The sequence below is a fragment of the Panthera leo genome, chromosome B2 (genome assembly GCF_018350215.1).
Source record: "Panthera leo isolate Ple1 chromosome B2, P.leo_Ple1_pat1.1, whole genome shotgun sequence".
NCBI lineage: Eukaryota > Metazoa > Chordata > Mammalia > Carnivora > Felidae > Panthera > Panthera leo.
The window spans coordinates 41,865,072-41,889,312 of NC_056683.1; the positions used below are offsets into that span (position 1 = coordinate 41,865,072).

Here is a 24,241-nt window from a genome sequence, read left to right on the forward strand (position 1 = left end):
TCCCTTCCCCCTCAGGAGTGCCTGAGGCCCTGCCCGACAAGTCTCCTGCCCAGTCAAATCTCCCACATCCCCAGAACCAACTGTAATTCACTTTTTTTTTTAATGTTTATCTTTCTTTTTACATTTATTTATTTTTGAGAGACAGAGAGAGACAGAGCCCAAGTGAGGGAGGGGCAGAGAGAGAAGGAGACACAATCTGAAGCAGGCTCCAGGCTCTGAACTGACAGCACAGAGCCCGACGTGAGGCTCGAACTCACACACCGCAAGACCATGACCTGGTCTTGGTCTAAGTCGGACGCTTAACCGACCGAGCCACTCAGGTGCCCCTTTTAATGTTTATTTTTGAAAGAGAGGGAGACAGGGTGTGAGCAGGGGAGGGGCAGAGAGAGCAGGAGACACAGAACTCGAAGCAGGCTCCAGGGTCTGTGTTGTCAGCACAGAGCCCAGCATGGGGCTCAAGCTCACAAACCATGAGATCGTGACCTGAGCCGAAGTCACTGCTTGACCAACTGAGCCACCCAGGCGCCCCAGTAATCCACTTTTTGTAAGAAATTTCCTATGGCCACTCTAGCCCACCCCCGAGAGGCCCACCCAGCCACATGGTCGCATGCAACGTACATTGCGTGTGCAACGGGTCTCCTGGCTCCTGGAGAACCGAGAACTCCAGTCCCGGTTCTGTCACTAACGTGCTGCGCGACCCTCGGAAAGCCGCCTCTCCTCTCTGAACCTATCTGCTCATCGATAAAACCAAGGAGTACGACCAAGTGACCCCAATGGCCCTGAACATCCAACCCATCCATTACCCACCACCCATCAGCAGGACCCCGAAAAGAAAGTGAGTCAAGGAACTCCCAAAGGAGAGAAGAGGAGAGACCCCAGGGGACCAGGCAGAGGAAGAGAAAAAGCAGATACCACAAAGGCTTACAGATAGTCGACCAGAAACGACCAACAGCAGGGATAGCAAACAAAGCAAAAAGCCCGTGAAAGATTGCCCAGGCACTGGCAGGGGGCAGGAGGCACACGGTGTGGGGCCCACCCACTCCCAGGCTACAGACAGATGTCCCCTGCTTGGAAGGCCAGTGTTCCCTGGGGGGACCGCCGTGGGCAGCTCGGCCCAGGCCTCAGCCCTCACGTGTACGACAGTTGCACAGTCTTGTGAAATGTGGACCTCCAGGTAGGGTCCCCAGAGTCCCAGCGTTGGGGAGCAGAGTGCCAGCCGGTAGGTGGGCTGAAACTGGCTGTGAATTTCAAGCAGGGAGCACGCGCAGCAGGCCTCTGAGGCCTCAGACAGCAGCCCCTGATCCCTCCATGAAACCTCCTCGAGTACTCCTGTGCTCCAGACCCTGAGCTGGGTGCTGGCGACATAGCAGCAAGGCTGTAGAAGCCCACGGCCCGGCGGGCAGGCCAGAGACAGATCTGAGCACTCACTGGGTCCAACACCCTTCTGACCACCTTCTCTGAGTTGACTGAGTCCTCAGAGAAGCCCTATCCCAAATTCAGAGATGAGGGGCCTGGGGAACACCGCGCTCATGTCCCTTGCTCCTGCTAACATGACTTTGGGTGCAGGGGTGCTAGGACAAGGGTGAAAAAAATCTTAGGGTGGTATGAGAGCCCCAGATCAGGACTATCTTGCCTATTCAAACTTTTTACTGTTCAGCCAAGAAGGTTGACACCCAAAGAGGAGGAATGACAAGAACCCACAACTATTAAGGCCAAAACGGCTAGCGTGGTACCAGATGCCTTCCCCAGGGTCATTGGATTAAACCAGAAACACTCCCAGCATGTGTTGGGAGGCTGGGAATGGCGGTGGGCAGTGGGGCGACCCTTCATCAGGTCAGACAGAAAAGTCCAGAAGGCGAAGGAAGACTGGGGAACTGGGTTAAGGGGCAGCGAACAGACGGGGAGGGGTCGGGGTCCAGGTAAGGACTCACTGGCAGAGGCTGTAGGCAAGCAGGGAAGCATTCTGGGGCTGGACGCCTGGGGTCCTGTGAAGGTCCCACAGGTTCTGATCTGTTCTTTGGAACAAAACAGAGGAAGGAAGAAACCAGGTGTGTTTTGGGTCACGGGGGAAGGACCACTGGTGTTGATTGAGAGGGGGCCCTAGGGGGGTGCTTTAAGTAGCCAAGAGAGGTTTTGAACCAAGCACCTTGGTTCACGAAGGCCCCTCAGCTCCCCCGAAGCGTGTTCTCTGTACAGGTGGGCAGGCACAGCACCACTTTGCCTGGAAAACCCCGTTAGCTGAGCAGTGTGGCCTGGGACAGACCTCAGCCTAGACCCCCAAATTCCTCACCTGCCTGGCTTCCCTCGAGGCGGGGTCTCCCCTAACCCCACCTTACAGGGTCTTCTCCCCTAACCCCACCTCACGAAGCCCAAAGCCAGGTTCAAGTGTTGCCAGTTGTGAAACTCCAGATGATGCCGAAACAGCAAACTGAACACAGGTCCTGGGGCGAGCACGGCCCCGAAGTGGGAGACTGTAATACAGGAAGATGCCCGCAACCACCCAGCCCCTGCCTCTGGTGCCCCCTCACAGGCAGAACCCAGGTCAGAGAGGGAAATCACAACATGCTCATTTCACAAACATTTCCTGAACCGGGGCTGAGGGTCCGGCTTCGCCCTGGGTGCCGCAAAGGATCCTCGAGGTGCGACGGTGGAGTCACGGAAGGAGGCCACAGGGAGCCCCAGAGTCCGCCTCTCCTCCCTCCCTTTCCAGCTGGGGCCGGCAGAAGATAATGGGCAAGAGCTGAGGATTTAGGTTCAAGTCCCTGCTCAGCCACTTACCAGCTGAGTGACGCTGGGCGAGTTGTATCGTGCCTCTTGAACAGGAAAGCTCCTGATGTCCTCACACACGAAATGCTCTGACACCAAAAGAGGGAAGGGGGCTTTTCCCACATCAACCGACTCTCCAACTATCCAGGCACCAGCTGGGTGTCCCACAATTCTGTTCGGTTCTGACACCGTCTACCTGGAGCTAGCATCAGACGCCCAGGTGGTCACCTGCGCTTCCGCCCGACTGCCTATACATCAGGATTTATAGCCCTTCCTCAGGTTTTATCATTTGCTATGACAGGGGCGCCTGGGTGGCTCAGTTGGCTAAGTGTCCGACTTCAGGTCATGATCTCACCGTATGTGAGTTCAAGCCCCACACAGGGCTCCAGGCTGACAGGGCGGAGCCTGCTTGGGATTCTCTCTCCCTGCCCCGCCCCCCCAAATAAAGAAGCTTTTTAAAAAATCTTATCATTTACTACGACAGCTCAGCAGAACTCAGGGAAACACATTTATCAGTTTCTTGTAAAAGGATATATTATAGGACACCAGTGAGTGGCTGGTTGAGGAGGTACCTAAGGTGAGATCAGAAAGGTCCCAAGCGTAAGAGCTTCTGTCCCTGTGGAGTTGGGGTGCCCCACCCTCCCAGCACGTAAATGTGTTCACCAACCCAGAAGCTCTCTAAACCCCATATTTAGGAATGTTTCTGGAGGCTTCCTCCAGATTGGGCCTGATTGATGATTAAGTCAATCTCCAGCCCCTCTCCCCTCCCTGGAGAATGAGGAGTAGGGCTGAAAGTTCCAGGTTTCTAATCACGGCTTGGTTTTTCTGGCCATCGGCCCCCATCCTGAGGCTATCCAGGAGATCTCCAGGAGTGACCTCATTAGAACAAAAGACGCTGTTGTCACTCACAAAACTCCAGGGGATTCAGGAGTCCTGTCCCAGGAACCAGGGGCAGAGACCAAGTGTGTATTTCTTATTATGTCACCTCTGGCCCTCACTTTCCTCATCTGTAATGTGAGGATAATGATAACGTCCTTGAGCTGTTTTAAGGATTAAACAAGCGGCAAGTTCTTAGCCCAGCATTTGGCACATAATAAGAACTTAATTAACTGTAATTAATGTTCTTATAGATGAGGAAGTTGAGAGATCCAGAAAGGGGGGTGGGGAAGACTTGTCCGAGGTCAGCTTGGAACAGGACTCTATGATTCCATTCAGCAGCCTGAGCACCTGCTCTGTAGTCAGCACTCCACCAGGCAGGGCGGGGGGACACAGGGACGACTGGACAGTCCCTGTCCTCAACGGTCATACGCTCTTGGAAAGACTATACTATAGGGAAGGTTTCTCATGTCAAAGAGTTCACTCTTTCCCCTGGATAGACATGACAGCCAGGCCAGTGGCCTAACCATGCCAAGGAGAGTGTTATGGGTTGAATTGCGTCCCCCCCAAAGACGTGTTCAAATCCTAACCCCCCCAGTCAGTACCTCAGCATGTGATCTTATTTGGAAATATGGTCATTGCAGAAGTAAACAGTTAAGATGAAGTCATGCTAGAATAGGGTAGGTCCCTAATCCATTGCAACTGGTGTCTGTATGAGGAGGAGACACAGAATGCCTTGTGAAGACCCAAAGACACACAGGGAGAGTGCCACGTCAGTGGGAAGTTGCCTTTCAGAAATGAAGAGGTTTTCAGGATACAAAGGTCAAGTTGGGGTGTCAGGGCCACCCCCTTCCTGGAAGGCTTGGGCTGGAGGAGAGGGACTCAGACTTGTCCTGATTGGACAGTATGGTGAGGACAGCCAGCATGGTGGAGGTGCCCCCGGGGTAGGGGTGCTGGGACTCCTGTCTCCACAGGAAGATGACCCTATGGGCGGCAGGTAGGGCCCAGGCAGATCGAAAGCGGCTAGGTTACTGACCATGCCAGCTATGAGGGACAGTGGGAAGGAGGACAGAAGAGGAAGGCAGCTATTAAAACGTGCCACTGCCCCGCGACCCCCACTGCAATTGGAGAGTTCTAGGTGGGGGTGGGGGTTCCCCTCCCCCTCCCCACCCAGAGCCTTCAACTGTCAAGCATCATGATAGCCACCAACATGCCGTACTCCCCAGGTAGGCACTGATGGGCTTGTACCTCTACAGACCAGGGCCTCCCCGCCCCCTACCAGGGAAGAGGCCATGTCCCCTCGAGGGTGACTCTCCCATCGGACTGGAGGCTCCCTAGGAGCAGATGAGCCTCTTCCCCAGACGGTCCACTGATGGCCAGACCCACAGGACCCCTTCTTCCTGTCTCCACTGAAAGGTTGGAGTCGAGGAGCCGAGAGGGACCTCACACCCCACTGTCACAGCTATCTGTGAGAAAGGCTTGTATGAGGGAAGCCCCAGAGGCCATTAGAAAAATAAACCTCAGGGAACAGAGAGAACCCCTCCCCATCCCAGAAAACCTGGCCTCTTGATCCAGAAAGACCAGACCGTGAGAAGGCTACAGGAGCAGGACTCCGTAGGCAGGCCTGGGGACCTGACCTCAGGGCCTGAGGGAGACAGCCCTGGGGAGAGGGGTGCTGGGCAGAGCTAGGCTGTTCTGCAGGGTGGAAGGCAGCCAATCCCAGCCGGCAGAAGGGCTCAGCGCTGCACCTCACCCAGCCTAGGAGGGTAGCTGGCTTCTGCTATACAGGGCACCCTAGATCCTGGCTTCCCCGGCCCTCACCGTCTGCGTGACCCCTGGAGGCGTAGGGCTAGCCCGAGGAGAAGACCAAACCCAGTCCTCACTCTTCCAAGGTGCCCTGAGAAGTCTAGACACCCCTGGGCCAGAGAGCTTCCTATCCCTTCATGCCTTGTTTTACTGCGTTGCTCTGGCCATCTGCCTGTCTTTCCCACTGCCAGGCTTATCTGTCTGTCTGTGTCTCAGCTTGCCCACGCCCCTAGCCCACCCGCCAGGGCTCGAGTCTGTCACCCGCTCTGGAGAAGTTTTTGGTGACGACTGTGGTGGAGTGTGTGTCTGTGTAAGTCTCCCCGCCAGCCAGCTGAGTAACACGCTCAGACCCGGGAGACTTGGTACACAGGAAGTGAAGCTGGCGACAGAATGGTGGGAAGTGACTTCTCAGGCTGGGTGATGATCGGAGGGCATGATCACAGCCTTGGCCTGCCCCCTGGGGTTCTCCAGTGTTCTTGGACACCAGCACCTCCTGTGGTCCTTCTAGACCCGCAGGGGGAGCCCAGTACATTCACTGCCATCAGTCAGAGTCGACCTAAGGCGACCTCGTAGTGGAAGGGCACAGAGCGGTTCACATCACTGTCTGAATGACCTCGGGCCATTCGCTCACCCCCGGTCTCTCACCCTGAGCACTACGGGACGCTTAGCAGCATCGCCGGCCTCTCCCCTCTGGATGCCAGTAGCACCCACCTGGTCCCCAGTTATGACAGCCCAAAATGTCTCTAGACATTGCTAAGTGGTCCCTGGGGCACTATCTCACAGGTTGAGGACCACTGCCCTAAGGCCTCCAGGCAGGATCTAAGTTAGATGTAGGTCAGATGGGCCTAGTCGTTCCTGCCCTGCTGACGACTCGGGGTAAGGGCCAGGTGATGAGACAAAACCAGTCCTCAGGGATGCCACTGCCCTGGGACTCCCACTGCAATTGGAGAGTTCTGGGTGGGGGTGGGGTTCCCCTCCCCCTCCCCCTCCCCACCTAGAACCTTCAACTGTCAAGCATCACGCTAGCCACCAGCATGCTGTATTCCCCAGGTAGGTGCTGATGGGCTCGTACCATTCCTGTACCTCTGCGGACCTGGGCCTCCCCCAGGGAACGGGCGTGTCCCCTTGAGGGTCCCCCTCAGGGATGTTCTGCCGCCTGCCTCTCTGGACCCTCTTCATCTGGACCCCTTCTTCACCCCCCAAGATTTGTCCCCCCACCACAGGCCTCCCTCTAAGTCTTTCCCTTGCTCTTTGAGCAAAGAAATTAGCCACTTCTTCCCCTGCGTCCCCAACACACCCCTTTATTCACCCTACCTTAGGGGAGTGGAGTGAGCTTAGAGGAGGGAAAGGGGGGCAGTCACTCTCCCCAAGAACCTCCCAATTATCCCACCCGACCTGGTGGCCTCTCTCCCTGGCACCTTCTCCCTGCCTCCGTGGCCCATGAAGCTGAACCTGAAGGAGGATAGTCGGAGGAGGGTCCTCTCAGAGCTCCATGCAGGGGTGGGTTCGCTTCTGACTCCTCGGTGCCCGGCACAGAATACATGCTCCGAAAATGTGGCTGAGACGAGCTACAGTTTGCTTCAAGGACCGCAAACGGAGCAGCAGAGACAGACAGGCTCACAGAAGATCCCAACATATAGAGTACAAGTGTTCCTGCATCCTTATGATCACTGAGTCCTGGGAGGGAGGAGGGGTGCTATATTATCCCAGGAGGAACTCCATAAATACTAGCTACCCAGCCGGGTCAGCGAGAAGGCAACCAACAATTTCTGAGCGCCTCGTGAACGCCAGCCTTTTTCATGTCTGTTGCACTATTTAATCCTGAAACACCCTGCAAGGTAGGATATGACGGTCTCTTTAGAGAGATGAGAAAACCAAGGCTCAGAGACTTAAAGCAGCGTGCCCGAGCTCACACAGCTATCCACTCTGGTATGGGGCAGCCCAGGGCTGCAAAAGAGGAATCAGCTGCCTAAAGGGAGGTGACTTCACAAAGACCGCCTAGAGGCTGTAGGAAAGTGGAGGAAGCCTAAGCCGCGAGTGATGGGTAGGAGCATGGACCAGCCTGCCTAGGTGTGACCTTCACTGACTCTGCTGCCCACCAGGTATCCAGCCTTGAGGAAGTTCAACCTCTCTGGGCCTTGGTTCTCCCCCCTGTAGCAGGGAGACATAATAATAACAAACCCAGCCAACAGCGTTATGAGGATTCCCTGAAGTAATGCAGGTAAAGCATTTAGAACCATGCCAGGTACGCACTGAGTCCTCAAACACTGTTAACTATTATTTTTATAACTGCTCTGTAAGTGCTAGTTACTTTTTTTTTTTTTAAGTAGGCTCTGGGGCCCAGTGCGGGGCTTGAACTCAAGACCCCGAGATCAAGACCCAAGCCGATATCAAGAGTCGGACGCTCAGTCAACTGAGCCACCCAGGCGCCCTGGTGCTAGTTACTTTTACACCTGGGGGAGATTCCTAGTATCTTCTCGTCACAAACCATAGGCTCTGTGGAAGAAGCAAAAGACAGGGTCCCAAGTCTCTATTCAGCAAACTCTCTAATCCTTACAGCCAATGGACTTTTCTCAGTGGGGGCCAGGAAACTCCAGGCCCCAGGGACCCCAAAGGGGGACCCCAGAGAAGCCTTTAGGCTGTGGTCAGGGACTTTGCTCATCGCCTGCACCAACGCTCTGTCTTCCCTAGGCTGGGGTGAGCTCTTTTTTGTCCCCAGCCCAGGCATGGCCCATGGCAGTGGTGGGTGGGAGTCTGTAGGTCCCTCTATTTACCAGGCATCTGCTCTGGGGTCAGCTCTTTGGGGGGATTCTCCCTAATGGAGTGGAGGGTCCCAGGGATGAGCCACATGACCATCTATCCCTTCAAGGGAGAAACTAAGATGCTCCTCCCTTCTAGAAGCACTGGGGAACATCATTCAAAACATCTATCGAGCACCTACTATGTGCCCAATGCAGAGAGCCCCTGCTCTCCTAAACTTTCATTCTAGTGAGGGAGACAAATAATAAATAAAGTGTATAGTATGTCAGGGACCAAAGAGGGACAGGGAGCTGGGGGTCAGGGCAGGAGAGAGAAAACAGAGATTTGCAAACATAGATGAAAAATCACTACAGTGCAATGCAAGGCATTCGTTCATTCATTCATTCATTCATCCACTGAAAGCATTTCTGAGCCCCTGCTGGGGCCAGGTGCTCTATGAGACAGATGGAGTTCATTGTACTTTATTTTTTAAGTTTATTCACTTAGTTTGAGAGAGGAGAGAGAATGAGTGCACGGGGCGGGGGGGGGGGGGTGGGCAGAGAGAGAGGGAGAGAAAGAATCCCAAGTAGGCTCCAGCATAGAGCCCAGCATGGGGCTCGAACCCATGAACTGCGAGATCATCACCTGAGACGATGTCAAGAGTCGGATGCTTACCTGCCTGAGCCATGCAGGCGCCCCAAGAGACAGATGGAACCTAATAGTGGACAGAGGAGCCCCCATGTCCACCCTTGAGAGCTCACAGACAAGTCAACTCAGCAGGCAGGTAGTGATGGGTGTCACAACAAAGGAAAGCGTTAGACGTGACGGCGGCCCCACACTCTGCCTGGGCACGTTAGGGGAGGGCTTCCCCAAGGAGATGGCATTGAGCAGGGACTGGAAGACTGAGCAGGACTGTCCCCAGTGCACCGGGTGTGTGCGTGGGATCAGGAATGACCCCGGGCGGAGGCACAGAGGCAAGAACCATCTGGTACAGCTGAGAAACAGGGGCTGCCTGTGCAGGAAGGCTCTGGGCCTCTAGGTGGCAGCCTGGCTTGGGTTTGTCAGGCTCCAGGGGGAGACAACAGGAGCGTTACCGGACCTAGAGAAGTCCCAAGGAGAGGCTGATGTGGGACAGGGGAATGGGTTGGCTTGGTTGGGGTAGTGTGAAGAGTAAAGAGGCCTCAGATAAATTTAGCCACAAGTGGCCCGTGATCCCCTTAGTTGGTGAAGATGGGAAGATGGTGCTAGTTCCACGGGACTCCCCGCTGAGGAGAGGGGCCTCCCTCTAGGAGGTAGCATCAGGAAAAGGTCACGGTCATGGGTCAGGGCGCCTGGGTGGCTTAGTCAGTTAAGCATCTGACTTTGGTTCAGGTCATGATCTCACAGCTCATGGATTCAAGCTCAGCTCAGAGCTTGGAGCCTGCTTTGGATTCTGTGCCTCTGTCTCTCTCTGCCCCTCTCCTACTTGGGCTCTGTCTCTGTCTCTCAAAAATATATAAATGTTAAAAAAAGATTTTTTATTAAAAAAAAAAAAAGGAAAAGGTCACAGGCCTCGTTTGGGATCTGCAGTCAGACTTAGACCCATGCCCAGCCCTCACCCCGTGACCTTGGGCAAATTCCTTGACCTCCAGGTCCCTGCTTCCTCTTCCAGTAATTAAGGGTATTGCATGGATCTTTCTCAGGGCTGGTGTGCCTGGCACAGAGCAGGCACTCGGCACTGTTAGCTCTGCAATTGTAACTCTTCTCCTTGTCTGTCAACAAGGGAGGACGAATAGCTAAGACCCCCTGCTCTTGCCTCTGTGGAACTCAGCCCCCTGTGTGCTCAATCTGGGTCTTACCTCTAGACACCCCAGAACCCTCCTGCCCTTCCCTGTAGCTTCCCCTTCTTTTCCTCACTATGCATTCCTCCCATGCCCTGGCACCAACGGGGCTCTGTTTGACTCAGACCACATCCTTCTACTACTCTCTATCTCTATGTAGATTGGCCTATTTGGGGCATTTTATATAAATCTGACTGCCTTCTTTCACCTACATCCATGACAGCATGGATGAGTACTTCATTTCTTTTTGAATGATATCCTTGTACGAATGATATTCCGTTGGATGTCTGTTTCTCATTTTTTGTGCCCATTGATCAGCTGCTGGACATTTGGGGTCTCCTCCCACTTTTTGGCTATTGGGAATAATGCAATGAACATTTGTGTCCAAGTTTTTGTACGGACATATATCTTCCTTTCTCTCAGGTAAATGCCTAGAGGTGGAACTGCTGGGCCATATGGTAATAACTCTATGTTTAACTGTTAGAGGGAGAGCCAGGCCATTTTCCAAAGTGGCAGCACCCTTTCATATTTCCACCAGCAAAGTATGAAGGTTCCAACTTCTCCACATCTTTGCCGACACTTGTTATTATCAGTCTTCTTTATTATAGCCATCCTAGCTGGTGCGAAGGGGTGTATCACTGTGGCCTTGATTTGCATTTGTCATTGACGACCAGTGGTGTTGAGCAATTTTTCACATGAGTGTTGGTCATATCTTCAAAAAGAAATCTGTCCAGATCCCTTGTCCATTTTTTAATTGGGTTGTTTGTCTTTTCATTATTAAGCGGAGGCGGTTTTCACCAATCAGGGAATGGCGGCTCACATCACCCACTGCCGACTCAAAGCCAAGGGCATGGGCCAACACCACAACGCCCAGAACTTCCATAACCAGAGCTTTGAGGACCTGCAAGCAACCTGTCTGAGGAAGGGGGAGCTGTTCGAGGACTCCTTTTTCCCTGCCGAACCCAGGTCCCTGGGCTTCAAGGAGCTGGGTCCCAACTCCAAAAGCGTGCAGAACATCTCCTGGCAGAGGCCCAGTGTGGGTACTGGGAGGGAAGGCATGACTCATCTTCGGGGTGGAGGGCTGTTTGTAACAATGTCCCAGTCACTTTGACATTTCCAATCTCCCAACCTCCCTAATCCTGGCCCTGGAACTAGTCTCCACCTCCATCAGGGCTGGAGACAGTTCTGGACATGCTTAAGCAAAACCTCTCAGATAACCCCTGGGAAAGTCACTCACTGACCTTTGCTATCACATCCGACAACTATGTCAAACTGGTCTTGTGCCCTCCTGCACCCTGTTTTCCCCTAGAACTTGGAGGTGGGCATCATGCCCCGGGAATGGCGAGATGGAGGTTCCGGGGAGGGGGGCGGGGCATGTCCTGCACCCTCTAAGACCTTTATTCCTTTACTGCAGGAAATCACAAGCAATCCTCATTTCATTATGAATGGGATCAGTCCAACAGACATCTGCCAGGGTGTACTTGGTGAGTGAGGAGCAAAAAAGCCGGTCGGGGGGGAGGGGGTGAATCGGGGAAGAAGGCTGAGGTAGGGGGAGTGCCAGAGTGTCTTTTGAGGATGGGAAGCTGGGACTCCTAGATTCAGACAACCTCTCCTGCTTCCCTGCCCCTCTGTTTCTGTGGAGAGGATAATGAGACTGTCAAGTATGTTCTTCCTGTTACCTCCCCCCCCCTCCCCCGGTCTGATCCCAGCCCCTCCCGCTGCTAGCTGGGTCTGGGAATAAGCTGGGTGGTATACTAGTGACCCATTGCTGCACAATAAACTGCCCCGGGCAACGACAAATACCTGTCATCCCCGTGTTTGTGGGTTAGTGATTTGGAAGAAGCATAGGTGGGTGGGTCTGGCTCAGAGTCTCTCATGAGGCTGCAGTCAAGATGTCAGGCAGAGCTGTGCTCACCTGAAGGTTCCGCGCGAGCTGAAGGATCCACTTCCAAGATGGCGCACTCACGGGCCAGGAGGCCTCAGTTCCCTTCCATGTAGGCTTCTCCATAGGGCCGCTTGAGTGTCCACACAACACGGTAACGGATTTCCCCAGACGGAATGATATGAGGGAGAGGACAAAGAGGAAGCCATCATGCCTTTTACCACCTAGTCTCAGGAGAACACACGCGGTCACCTCCACCACATTCCATTTGTTAGAAGCAAGCACAAAATTTGGCCCACACTCAACGGAAGGGAATTAGACTCCACCTCCTGAGAGGATTGTCAAAGAGCTTGTGGACATATTTTTAAGCCAGTGCCGGTTCCAGAACTTCCTTAGTCTGACGTATTAAGTAAAGGAGCACTAGGCTCTTCAGCCCCCTCTCCCATGGGCTCCCATGACAACCCCAAGGGATATCTTCCTCCTTAGGGAAGGATTCCTCCAAACCCCTCATCGCATTTTCAGGGATAAGACCAGCATGGGCTTCCTCTGGGGCTGAGTTCTGTCGTATTTGTGGCAGAGAAAAGGGCCAGTTGTAGGCAGGGCAGAAACCAAGGAGACCTCAGGCCCCGTGTCTGTCTCCGTGGCTTACTGGGCCACAGGAAGTGACCTGGCTTCTCCCTAGTTAGGTGTCCTTTTGGCAATGGAAGATTGGATGTCCTTAACCCTCCTTTTCCCATCCTCTGCCTCCCACTAAGGGTACCTCAGGCAACTAGGAAGCCATTGGTAATCGCAGTAGCTTTCCTAGAGACCCTGGCCTGGCCCAGGACACTCACTCAGGCTACCACCCTGCCCCACGGCCACCCCAGGACATCTGAGATACCGAGAGAGTACTCAATGGGTGACCTCAAACCAGAGTTACTGCCCCTGTGCCCCATCAATGCCTAGCCCTGGGGACCTAGCTGGGCTACAGCCTAAGCCCTTTGGGTGTCTGGTGTTATGTGACTGATATCAGGGAGAGATGTCTTGATTGCTACACTAATGTAATCATGGCATAGAAGTAGAAGGAGGCAGGGCATGGGGAAGATGACTGGATTTGTTCAGGGGGGCGGGGAGGGGGGAGAAAACTGGCTCTCTCCCAAAGAAAGTAGATCCCAGAGTGAGAAGCAAGACGAAAGCCAAACACCTCCTCCCCAAATCTGAAAACAAAAGCATCCAGCTCTAATTTGTGAATCTCTTCTGTAATACAGAAGGTAAAGAGGCTCACCTCCCCCCCCAGAGCCTGTTCTTTCAGCCCTGTTTCTCCCTACTAGATTCCTTCCTGAACACTTCTTTTTTTTAAATTTTTTTTTTTAACGTTTATTTATTTTTGAGACAGAGAGAGACACAGCATGAACGGGGGAGGGGCAGAGAGAGAGGGAGACAAAGAATCGGAAGCAGGCTCCAGGCTCTGAGCCATCAGCCCAGAGCCCGACGCGGGGCTCGAACTCACAGACCGAGAGATCATGACCTGAGCCGAAGTCGGACGCTTAACCGACTGAGCCACCCAGGCGCCCCCCTTCCTGAACACTTCTTAGTGACAGGGCTAAGGGAGGGGGCCACGGAGTCAGTTCCTGGGAGTACAGGAGAGGCAACCCCCTTCCTGTCTTTCCAGGGGACTGCTGGCTGCTGGCTGCCATTGGCTCCCTCACCACCTGCCCCAAACTGCTGTACCGTGTGGTACCCAAGGGGCAGAGCTTCAAGAAAAACTATGCAGGCATTTTCCATTTTCAGGTGAAGGATGATTTGAAAGCCAGAGTTGTTTTGTGGTGTGTGTGTGTGTGTGTGTGTGTGTGTGTGTGTGGCAGAGACAGAGACAAAGCGGGTAGGGAGGAAGAAGAAGAATTAATTATATTTGCTTTGAAGTTACATTTTTTCTTTTTGAAAAATGACATTTATTAGGGTGGATTTTTGTCTAATTATCAGGGAAATATCTGGTCACTAAAGAAATCACGTAAGCTAATTTTTTAAAGCCCTCAAAGAAAATAATAGTAATGATCTGTTGGTGGTGGCCCTCCTTCTCCTGCTTCTCTCCCTCTCCCTCTCTGTCTCTTCCTGTTGGTAGAAACACGCATGTGTGTGAATGTGTGTGCGTGTGTATGACATTGGGAGTCACTGTCACATAGTTTTGGTAATCTGCTCTTTAAACTTAGCGACGTGTGGACACATTGCCCGTGTCGCAAAATACTTCTGAGAATCACAAGAATTTTTTTAATTCCAAATTTAAAATCCTAAAGCCCAGCCAAGGTCAAAATGTGGGTGGGGTCCCTCTGGGGCCCAAGGCAGAAACTGGAGATGAGGCTGGGGTGACCTTCAGGCTTTTCATAGCTTTTCACTCACTTTTCAGCCCTTCTGGGGAGTGGGCTCTCTGACACTGGCGTGTCACTGATCCTGGCCACCAGGAGGTGCTCGTGTAACACAGTTCTCATATACGGCAGCGGGGGTAGGGTGGGTGTGAGGGCGTGTGCCAGTAGGCACACATGTGCTTGTAGGATGGCCGGGGGCACACACGTGTCTTAAGCCCCACTGAGGTCCACCTTGCTGCCCACAGATTTGGCAGTTTGGACAATGGATGGACGTGGTGGTGGATGACCGGCTGCCCACAAAGAATGGCAAGCTGGTGTTCGTGCACTCAGCTGAGCGCGCTGAGTTCTGGAGTGCCCTGCTCGAGAAGGCATATGCCAAGTGAGTGCCCCAAGCCTGGGCTTGCCTCCAAGCCTGCCCGACAACTGGCAGCTATGGGGGCAGCTGACTCGGGGGAAAAAGCAGATGGAGGTCAGGGCATCCCTTCCTGCCCTCACCACACCCTCTCGTGTCCAAGCTGGCATCTCTAACCCAGAGCATAAAAGTGCCCTCTCTGTGCCCGCAGGCTGAATGGGTCCTATGAAGCACTGTCGGGGGGCAACACAGTAGAGGGCTTTGAAGACTTCACAGGGGGCGTGACCTATAGCCTCCAACTCCAGAAGCCCCCTCGGAACCTGCTGAGGATTCTTAGGAAGGCCATAGAGCGATCCTCCCTCATGGGCTGCTGCATCGAAGTAAGCCATACTGGGTCCTGCCTCAGGGCCTTTGTACCTGCGGTTGCCTTCACCCAGATGGTTCTTTCCCCCAGGTAGCTGCGCGACTAGCCCCTTCTCATTCACATTTCAGTTCAAATGCCCCTTCCTCAGGTCTCTCTTCCCTACCTCCCACTCTAAATCAGCTGCTCCTACCTCCCTTTGCTTTCTACTTTGTTTTTATTCTCTCCCCAGCATGTATTGTGATCTGAAATGGTCTTACTTATCAATATAGTTGTTCCCAGTCTATCTTCTCCTGACAGTTTTGTATTCCATGGGGGCAGTGACCTGTCTCATTCACTGCCGGATCCTGGGACTTAGGACGCTGCCTGGCATATGCAAGAGACACCCAGCAAATATTTATTCAAAGAAATAAATGAGCCCAGGGTGGAACCGTACGACCCTGCCTTTGCACTCTGGGCATGTAACCCCGAGAAACGAAGACTTACAAGCACATGAAAGCCGGCACACAAATGTTCATAGAGGCTTTGTTCATAGTAGCCAGAAAGTGGGAACAGTCTAGACGTCCTTCACGTCCTTCACGGAGTGAATAGTTAAACTGCGGTGCACATAGGCCATGGGATATAACTCGGCAATAAGAGGAAATGAACTACCAATACATGCAACTACTTGGCTGAATCCCAAGGGAATTATGCTGCGTGAGGAAAACCAAGAGAGTTCCATACTGTACGAATCCATTCACATGACAGGCTTGAAATGACAGATTTTTTAAATGTTTATTTATATTTGAGAGACAGAAAGAGACAGAAACAGAGTGCAAGCAAGGGAGGGGCAGAGAGAGGGAGACACAGAATCGGAAGCAGGCTCCAGGCTCTGAGCTGTCAGCACAGAGCCCGACGCGGGGCTCGCACTCAGGAACCGCGAGATCGTGACCTGAGCCGAAGTTGGACGCTTAACCGGCTGCGCCCTCCAGGGGGCACCTAGGTGGCTCAGTCGGTTAAGCGTCTGTCTCTGGATTTTGGCTCAGGTCGTGATCTCATGGTTCATGGGATGGAGTTTTGAGTCCGGCTTTGCACTGACAGCACGGAGTCTGCTTGGGATTCTCTCTCTCCTTCCCTCTGCCTGCCTCTCTCTCTCTCTGTCTCTCTCTCTCAAAATAAATAAACTTAAAAAAAAAAAACCCTGGACCCCAAGAGTGCTCACATCTCTTCGGGTGCCCTGGTGCATCTGACCGGATCCTGAATTCCTTTCTTTCCTCTCTTTTCTGTAGGTCACCAGCGACAGTGAGTTGGAGGCCATGACCCAGAGGATGCTAGTGAAAGGGCACGCCTACTCCGTGACCGGCCTCCATGATGTGAGTCTGCCAAGGGCACCCTACCTGGAGACACAGAACAAGGAGGACAGTCCCTCCTGCCCCGGACCTTTAGCCACACCCCTGCCACCACACCCTTTCTGCCAGGTCTTCTACAGAGGCAGGACGGAAACCCTGATTCGGGTCCGGAATCCCTGGGGCCGGATCGAGTGGAATGGAGCCTGGAGTGACAAGTAGGTGCCCCTGAGCAGCACTGTCAGGTGAGGGGCAGAGCGCACGGCCGGCCCACGAGCCAGGCAGTGTCACAGATGGACCCTCTGGCGTCCCAGGACCAGCCTCTCCCCCCTAGTGTCTTTCCCTCTAACTCAGGACCCCCAGCGGCAGGAGTTCAGCGGGGAGGGAATCCCTTGGGGAGGAGCAAAATACCTTCTGAGCCCTGCCTTTCTCCTTCCACCTCCTGTCTCTGATCCAGTGCCAGCGAGTGGGACAAAGTGGCCCCAGAAACCCAGAAACAGCTGCTTCAGAAGAGGGAGGATGGGGAGTTCTGGTCAGTGCAGCTTGGGTGGGCTTCCTTCTGCCCCCATGCCTGTCCCTTCTTCTCCTCTGCCGCCCTCCCACCCTTGCCTTTGATGGGGAGGCTCTGAGGGGGAGCCTCCGGGTGTGACGGTGCCACAGGCTCTAGCCGTTGCGCCCTCCACCACAGGATGTCCTACCAAGACTTCCTGGACAACTTCACGCTCCTGGAGATCTGCAACCTGACGCCTGACACGCTCTCCTGGGACAACGGGGGCTGTTGGCACACCACCTTCTGCGAGGGCAGCTGGCGGCGGGGCAGCACTGCAGGGGGCTGCAGGAACCACCCCGGTGGGTGAGGGGATTCGGGGTCCGCGAAGGGGTCAGGGGACCGGCAGATCCCACGAGGCCCCGCCGAGGAGGCAGGCGTGTGGCCGGGAAGCCGGTCCATCCTGGGAAGGGCAGAGCCATGCTGACCTGCTTCTTCCACAGACACATTCTGGACCAACCCCCAGTTCAGGATCTCTCTCCCGGAGGGGGACGACGACCCAGAGGACGACGAAGTTGTCTGCACCTGCCTGGTGGCCCTGATGCAGAAGAACTGGCGACGGGCACGGCCCCACGGAGCCCAGCTGCAGACCATTGGATTTGTCATCTACTCGGTGGGTGCCCCAACACCTCCCCCAGCCACTCTTGCTCCCTCTCCTGGCCTCACCCCCTTCAAGACCCTGCCAGAGGCCTTAATGAATAGTAACGCCTTCCAAGAAGAGGAAGGAGACAGAGCGCCAGGGAGGTGAGGTTACTTACCCGAGCTCACACCCCCAAGGCTCAGAAGCAGATTATGTCCTGATTCCCAGATGTTCTGAGACTTCACATTGTCCCCAGGTGTCCCCCACACACACACACCCGCCCAGACACACCACCCAGAGCGTTGACTCCAGCAGCCAAGAGGTATCCCAAGGGGCGCCTGGGTGGCTCAGTCGGTTGGGCGTCCGACTTCGGCTCAGGTCATGATCTCACAGTTCACGAGTTCGAGCCCCGCATTGGGCTCTGTGCTGACAGCTCAGAGCCTGGAGCCTCCTTTGGATTCTGTGTGTCCCTCTCCTGCTTATGCTCTGTCTCTCTCTGTCTCAAAAATAAATAAAAACATTTTAAAAATTATAAGATACTTCATCTTTAAAAAAAAAAAGAGAGAGAGACACAAGCCTTGCCCTCCTCCTAGGCTGGGAGCCCACCAGGTTAACAGACACCAGACATGCCTGAAGATATTTCCAAGATTAGGGGTGCCTGGTGGCTTGGTCGGTTAAGCGTCTGAATTGAGCTCAGGTCATGATCTTGTAGTTCATGAGTTTGAGCCCTGCATCGGGCTCTGTGCTGATGGCTCGGAGCCTGGAGCCTGCTTCAGATTCTGTGTCTCCTTCTCTCTCTGCCCCTTCCCCGTTCACTCTCTCTCTCTCTCTCTCTCTAAAGAATAAAGAAACACTCAAGACATTTAAAAAATATATATATTTCCAAGGTTAGCTGTGGTCCTTCGGGAAAGGTATATACTCTACCTCCCACCTGGGGCTCTACAGGGCATCAGCTATGGGTTTTCATCATCCCTACAGGGCAACAACCCACTTAATCTTTTTTGTTTATTTTATTTATTTTTGAGACAGAGAGAGAGAGACAGCAGGGGAGGGACAGAGAGAGAGAGAGAGACAGGAGATAGAGAATCCCAAGCAAGCCCCGTGCTGCCAGCACAGAGCCCAATGTGGGGCTCAAACTCATGAACCATGAGATTGTGACCTCAGCCAAAATCAGGAGCCGGACGTTCAACTGACTGAGCTACCCAGGATCCCTTACAACCTACTTATCTTGGTTTAACTCACCTTTTTACAAACATATTTGTGTCCAATGGTCAGTTTCAATAATCACCTGTTAACTACCTGCAGGATACGAGTGTTCCATGGAAAACGCTCGTGTTCTGGAAAACGCTCTCCTCGACTTTCATCCTAGCTCTTTCACTTTTTAGCAGTGTGAAATTGGGCACGTTACCTCACCTCTTGGGATTCGGTTTCCTATCCTTAACCTGCAGGGGTAAAAACCTCCCCCTGGCAAAACTTTGTGTAAACTATGCTTTGTTGTCCAAAACTGAGGGATTATTAATGTTAACGTTAGGACTTTTGGCTGTCAGAACCCATGCCCCACCACCACCACCCCGCTGTAACACCCCCAACACACACACATGTGCACGCGTGCACACACACACACACACACACTGCCTGACTTCTACAGGCCTGAGCCCTTTCACCATCCTGGGAGTTTGGCCTTCCTCTCTCTTCTCTTCCTAGGTCCCAAAGGAGGTACAGAAGACATGGGCTTGATTCTGGGCAGGCACTGCCCCACCTCTGGCTGCATGTGGATGGGCAAGGGGTAGAATTCAGCCAAGGGCTCTCAGGGCTACTGGGTTAGGATTCTACTGCGTTGGGGCCCCGGATGGGAGTCAGGGCAGGAGATCAAGGATTAGGGAGTCGGGCAGGAGATACTTTGGTTACCTGCCAGCTGGGTGGTATCCAGGACTGGTCAGTTTGTGGTAATGCCTCCCCCGGAGACTTGCCCCAGTAAGCTTCACTTTTGGGGTCCCTCTCTCTGCCTATACTCACATGCCAGCCCTGTACCCACTTCCAAGGCACATATAGTTTCAGAACATCCAGGATACTCGCTTGAAGAAGGACTTCTTCATAAAGTATCAGGACCATGGCTTCTCAGAGATCTTCACTAACTCGCGGGAGGTGAGCAGTCATCTCCGGCTGCCTCCGGGGGAATATGTCATCATTCCCTCCACCTTTGAGCCACACAGAGATGCCGACTTCCTGCTACGGGTCTTCACAGAAAAGCACAGCGAGTCCTGGTGAGGAGCCCTACCTCACCGCTCCAAGACCACCTGCCCAAGAGCTGTAGGATGTCAAGCTCAGGGGGCCGTCATCTGGTCCTCCCCAACTCTGTCCCTAGTTTAAATCAGGGAAACTGGGGGCGCCTGGGCGGCTCAGTCGGTTAAGCGTCCGACTTCAGCTCGGGTCACGATCTCACAGTCTGTGAGTTCGAGCCCCGCATCGGGCTCTGGGCTGATGGCTCAGAGCCCAGAGCCTGTTTCCGATTCTGTGTCTCCCTCTCTCTCTGCCCCTCCCCCCGTTCATGCTCTTGTCTCTCTCTGTCTCAAAAATAAAATAAACGTTAAAAAAAATAAATAAATAAATCAGGGAAACTGAGGCATACGGAAGGGGAGTCTCAGTAGCAAGCCAGAATCAGAACCCAGATCCCATGGAACCTGTTGCACGCTGCTTCAGATACACGACACGATCTCCCCACAAGCACCCCACTAAATTCCCTGTCTCCCTGATCCCGCATAACCACGAACCTTCCTTCACTTTTGCGCAGGGAACTGGATGAAGCCAACTGTGCTGAGCTACTCCAGGAGGTGAGGGGAGGCTGTGGGGTTGAGGGACCAGAGGAAGCATCTGAGGAGTGTGAAGGAACTTTCTTGACTGGGTCCCTTTCCCACTCCTTTCCCTCCAGGAGAAGTTCTGTGAGAATGATGTAGACCAGGACTTCATACATTTGTTTGGGATAGTGGCAGGAGGAGAGGTGCGAGGCCGAGGGCTGGGCACCCAAAGCAGGTGGATGGGGGGAACGTGCCAGAGCTGGGATTTATGGTCGCCCTTCCTAGGACAAGGAGATAGGCATGTATGAGCTACAGAAGCTGCTCAACAAGGTGGTCACCAAACGTGAGTCTTTCACCCCCCCCCCCATCCTGCCACTCACAACCCTTCTCCCGCGGCTTGCACCCACCCTGGGCCGCTCCCTGCATCCCCTGCAATGCCCCACTCACTCCTTCTCTCTTCCTGCCCCTTCTCTCCCTCACAGTCAGAAACTTCAGGACCCAGGGCTTCGGCCTGGATGTGTGCCGCTGTATGGTCAACCTCATGGATGTATCTTCTTGTCCAGTGCTCTCCCACCCCTCACCCCTACCCCCAAGCCTGGCCCCCCGGTGACCATCGCTCTGGCCAGACATGCCCTCCTTCCTGCCGGGGATTAGGCTCTGAGGTAGCAAAAGATGCCAGTTTTTCTGGCTGTTACCATAGGGACCACACAAGATCCCCGGGTCTCATGTCTCCCACTCAGCGAGCCCCTCTGCTTCCCTGGCCCCAAGATGCCCTCTTAACTCCCTCTTCTGGCATCCTTGACTACCACCCCCTCCCCAGAAAGATGGCTCTGGCAAGCTGGGGCTTCTGGAGTTCCAGATCCTGTGGAAAAAAATCAAGAAATGGACGGTAAAAAACACTGAAGGAGCAGTTTATGGCGGGGAGAAAGGGAGGTCCTCAAGAGTGATGGGGATTAGTAAGGACGATGCTAGAACCTGGAGCCCCTGACTAGACACACACACACACACACACACACACACACACACACACAGAGGACAGGATCTGTTGGAGTGTTGGTGCATTAGCTAGTCAGATTAACAACCAGTATAGTCCAGGCATCACCAGTTTAAAGGACTGGTGCAGAGGGCCCAGTTGGGAGTGGGTCTTTCAGATCCCTGACTCCGGTCTTAGCCCCCTCCCCTTGCCAGAGGCCCCCTACAGTCACTAGATGACAGGAATATTGGGCACTCAGGGCGGGGGCCAGGGTAGGCAGCGCTGGGGTCTTGGGTAGTCCTTGTAGGTTAACTATACTGAAATATTTCATTATTTCCACCACCGTGCTATGCACACCCCCTCTGTCTATCCCTTCAGGACATCTTCCGAGAGTGTGACGAGGACAACTCAGGCAGCTTGAACTCCTATGAGATGCGCTTGGCAATTGAGAAAGCAGGTTAGCAGGGGGTCAGGGGAGAGGGTCTGGGGGCAGCGAGGGAGGACGCGGTGGCCAGGGGGCTGGACTCCCCCGCCGCACTCCTCTCTCTCCCAGGCATCAAGCTGAATAACAAGGTGATGCAGGTGCTGGTGGCCAGGTATGCAAACGATAACATGATCGTGGATTTTGACAGCTTCATCAGCTGCTTCCTGAGGCTCAAGGCCATGTTCAGTGAGTCAGCCATCTGCCCACTCCCCACCGTGGGTCGGGGACCACTGGCCGCCTCCCACACGCCCACGTGAGGAGCCCTGCTCCCAAACCATCCCCCTCTTTAGGGCACAGATGATCTGGGTTCAAATCCCAGGCCCACCACTTGTTGGCTGTGTGCCTCGAGCAAGGCGCTTTATCTCTCTGTGCCTCCGTCCTCTGTTCTCATCTATAAAATGTGGGCAGTAACAGTATTGCCCTCATAGGACGGAGCCACAGAACATATGAGTTTCACGCGTGGCGACGCTCTGTGTGTGGCTCGTGGCGAGGCTTGGAGTTGTTATCATTAATTCCTTCCTGGGCTGAGGGTTAGCCTGGAGGCAGCAAGGGACAGCTTCTGATGCCCTTTCTGACCTCCTGCTTCTTTGGGATTGGGTCTTGCAGACCGCAGACTCGGCTCTCAAACCCCTTCCCTTGCCTCCTCTCCCAAACAGCATACTTTCTATCCATGGACCCCAAGAACACTGGCTATATTCGCTTGAATCTGAACCAGGTACTCACGGCTCCCCCTGCCCTCTGCTCCCCCAGCCATCCTGCCCCACCCTCCCTACCGGCCTTGGATCTGCTTCTCTCCTCCCCACAGTGGCTGCAGACAACCATGTGGGGATAGGGGAGCCCCAAGAGCCCGGCTCCCACCACCACCACTGCGGGGCTCCAGGCTCAGGGGCAGGGCACTCCTTACTGCTCTCGGCTCTGCATTCCCTGCCAATGGAGCGGGCTCCAGGTAGTGGCACCTGGGCCCCTTACTCCAGCACCAGGCCGTCCATTGCCCACCCCCCCCAGCCCGAAGTGTTTCTCTTTTTCCCCAGCCAGCTTCTGGTGGCTGGATTTCCCCCAGTCTCTCTCCCTTTCTGAGTATATTCTACTGAAGATTAAGTGCCACTTCCCCAGTGGCTGTGGAGGCTCTCCATACTTTCCTGCTCACACGTACCCACTGCCTACCTCTCCAAGCTTGGGCCCTCCTCTCTCTCCCTCACTTGCGGGCATTGTTATAATAAACAGCCATTGCCACTGGCTTCTGTGTCTCCGTGCTTCTATGCCAAGAAAATTCTGGCAGGGGTGGAAGTCACTTCCCCAGCACCAAAGAGGGGCTCCAGGAGCTCTCAGTTAGAGTGATCTCACCCCTACTTCCAGGGAGGCATGTGTGACTGTTACAAAAACTAGAGGGCGCTGTTGACATTTATGGGCAGTACCAGAGACGCTAAAGGCACAACGGTCCCTCCCCGAGGACCCGTACAGACGTGGTACCAAGGAGCAGCATCTGAGGACAGGGCATTGGGCAAAGTTAGGGGCCCTTGGGACGCCAGCCTCCTCTCTCGTCCCCTCCCCCAACCTGGGGTCTCCAAAGGTGGCATTGCAGGTGTCTCAAAGGCCAAAAATCTGGCATCCACGTGAGCCAGCCGGTCATAGAAATGAAGTGACCCTCCTGGGTGCGAGGCGGGGAGGGGTGAAGATTGTGGCAACAGATGAGCTCCTTCCTGCGTGAAACGTGCTCTGATTCAAATCATTTGTGTTGTTAGACACTTGCTACTGCTGAGCCACTGCCCTCACAGGAAGGCTCAAGGGACCCTTGACCTGTTCTTGACCTTGGAGTCTCTGCCCCAGGTGCCCTCTCCCCTAGTCTCCAGCCTCTTGCTGCAGCGAGAAGTCCAGACCATCTGCAGCAGCCCCTCAGCTGCACATCGCCCATCCTTCCAGATCTTTCCCTGGCTTCCCCTCTGGTCTCTCTGGGCTGGACACCCGGGCCTGTGCATGTGAGCTCTTTAACCTCTTGGACAGAGGCAGCTTCCAAATCCCTTTAGCTTAGGGACCTGTCCACCTTACGTGCCTCTAGATCCTTCTTGTGTCTGTGTGCCCTTTCGTCCTGTCTTCCCGGCTGGTGGCTGATTTCAAGTTCCTTCCTACAGCAGTGGTCCGTGGTGGCTCCCTTCCATTTGCACGACACCCACCCACCCCTCTTATGCTTAGTGGGGGGCTGGATTTCCAATCTCCCCTGCCGCCTGTCTCCTTTGTGGCCTCAAAGACTAAACTAAGTAAGCCGCCCTCTCCCTCCTCTGCCGCCCCCGCTCTTCCCAGGAATCATTTCCGCCAGCCACCTCCCTCTTCCTCCTCCTGCCCTCTGCAAGCCTTGTCTAAGAGAAAGTCACACTCTCTTGAAGAACCTCTTAAAGACCAGTAGTTCCTCCACACCACTTTCTGCCTCCTTTTTTCCACAGAGCTGCTCTCTAAGGTTCCTGGGGGGCAGGGCAGGGATTGTTCGGGGAAGCCCCAAAACTAGCAGGTCCTTTGAGCTTTAGAGAGGCCCTGGGCAGTCCCACTGGGTTCTGGGAAGCCCGGCAAGACGCTGACCCCACCTGTTGTTCCTTGCCCT

The 24,241-nt window shown here is 54.2% G+C and overlaps 1 protein-coding gene across 4 annotated transcripts; it reads left to right on the forward strand.

The window, feature by feature from the left end:
* Positions 1 to 4,805: 4,805 nt before the first annotated feature.
* CAPN11 (calpain 11) lies at positions 4,806 to 22,885 on the forward strand. 4 transcript variants are annotated; one of them, XM_042938906.1, is made up of 22 exons: positions 4,806 to 4,868; positions 10,790 to 11,043; positions 11,422 to 11,491; positions 13,541 to 13,659; positions 14,477 to 14,610; positions 14,795 to 14,963; positions 16,213 to 16,296; positions 16,402 to 16,487; positions 16,727 to 16,801; positions 16,958 to 17,118; positions 17,260 to 17,429; positions 19,101 to 19,112; positions 19,449 to 19,660; positions 20,188 to 20,227; positions 20,326 to 20,394; positions 20,477 to 20,534; positions 20,674 to 20,738; positions 21,012 to 21,080; positions 21,543 to 21,621; positions 21,718 to 21,760; positions 22,305 to 22,363; positions 22,454 to 22,885. In XM_042938906.1, the coding sequence occupies exons 1-22, from the start codon at positions 4,838 to 4,840 to the stop codon at positions 22,723 to 22,725; spliced, it is 2,331 nt and encodes a 776-aa protein (XP_042794840.1). In that variant the 5' UTR covers positions 4,806 to 4,837; the 3' UTR covers positions 22,726 to 22,885. The 4 variants fall into 4 exon arrangements, with proteins under 4 accessions (XP_042794840.1, XP_042794843.1, XP_042794841.1 ...); XM_042938909.1 differs by having other exon boundaries at positions 21,718 to 21,834; positions 22,454 to 22,582; XM_042938908.1 differs by lacking the exon at positions 4,806 to 4,868 and adding an exon at positions 6,432 to 6,498.
* Positions 22,886 to 24,241: the final 1,356 nt, after the last annotated feature.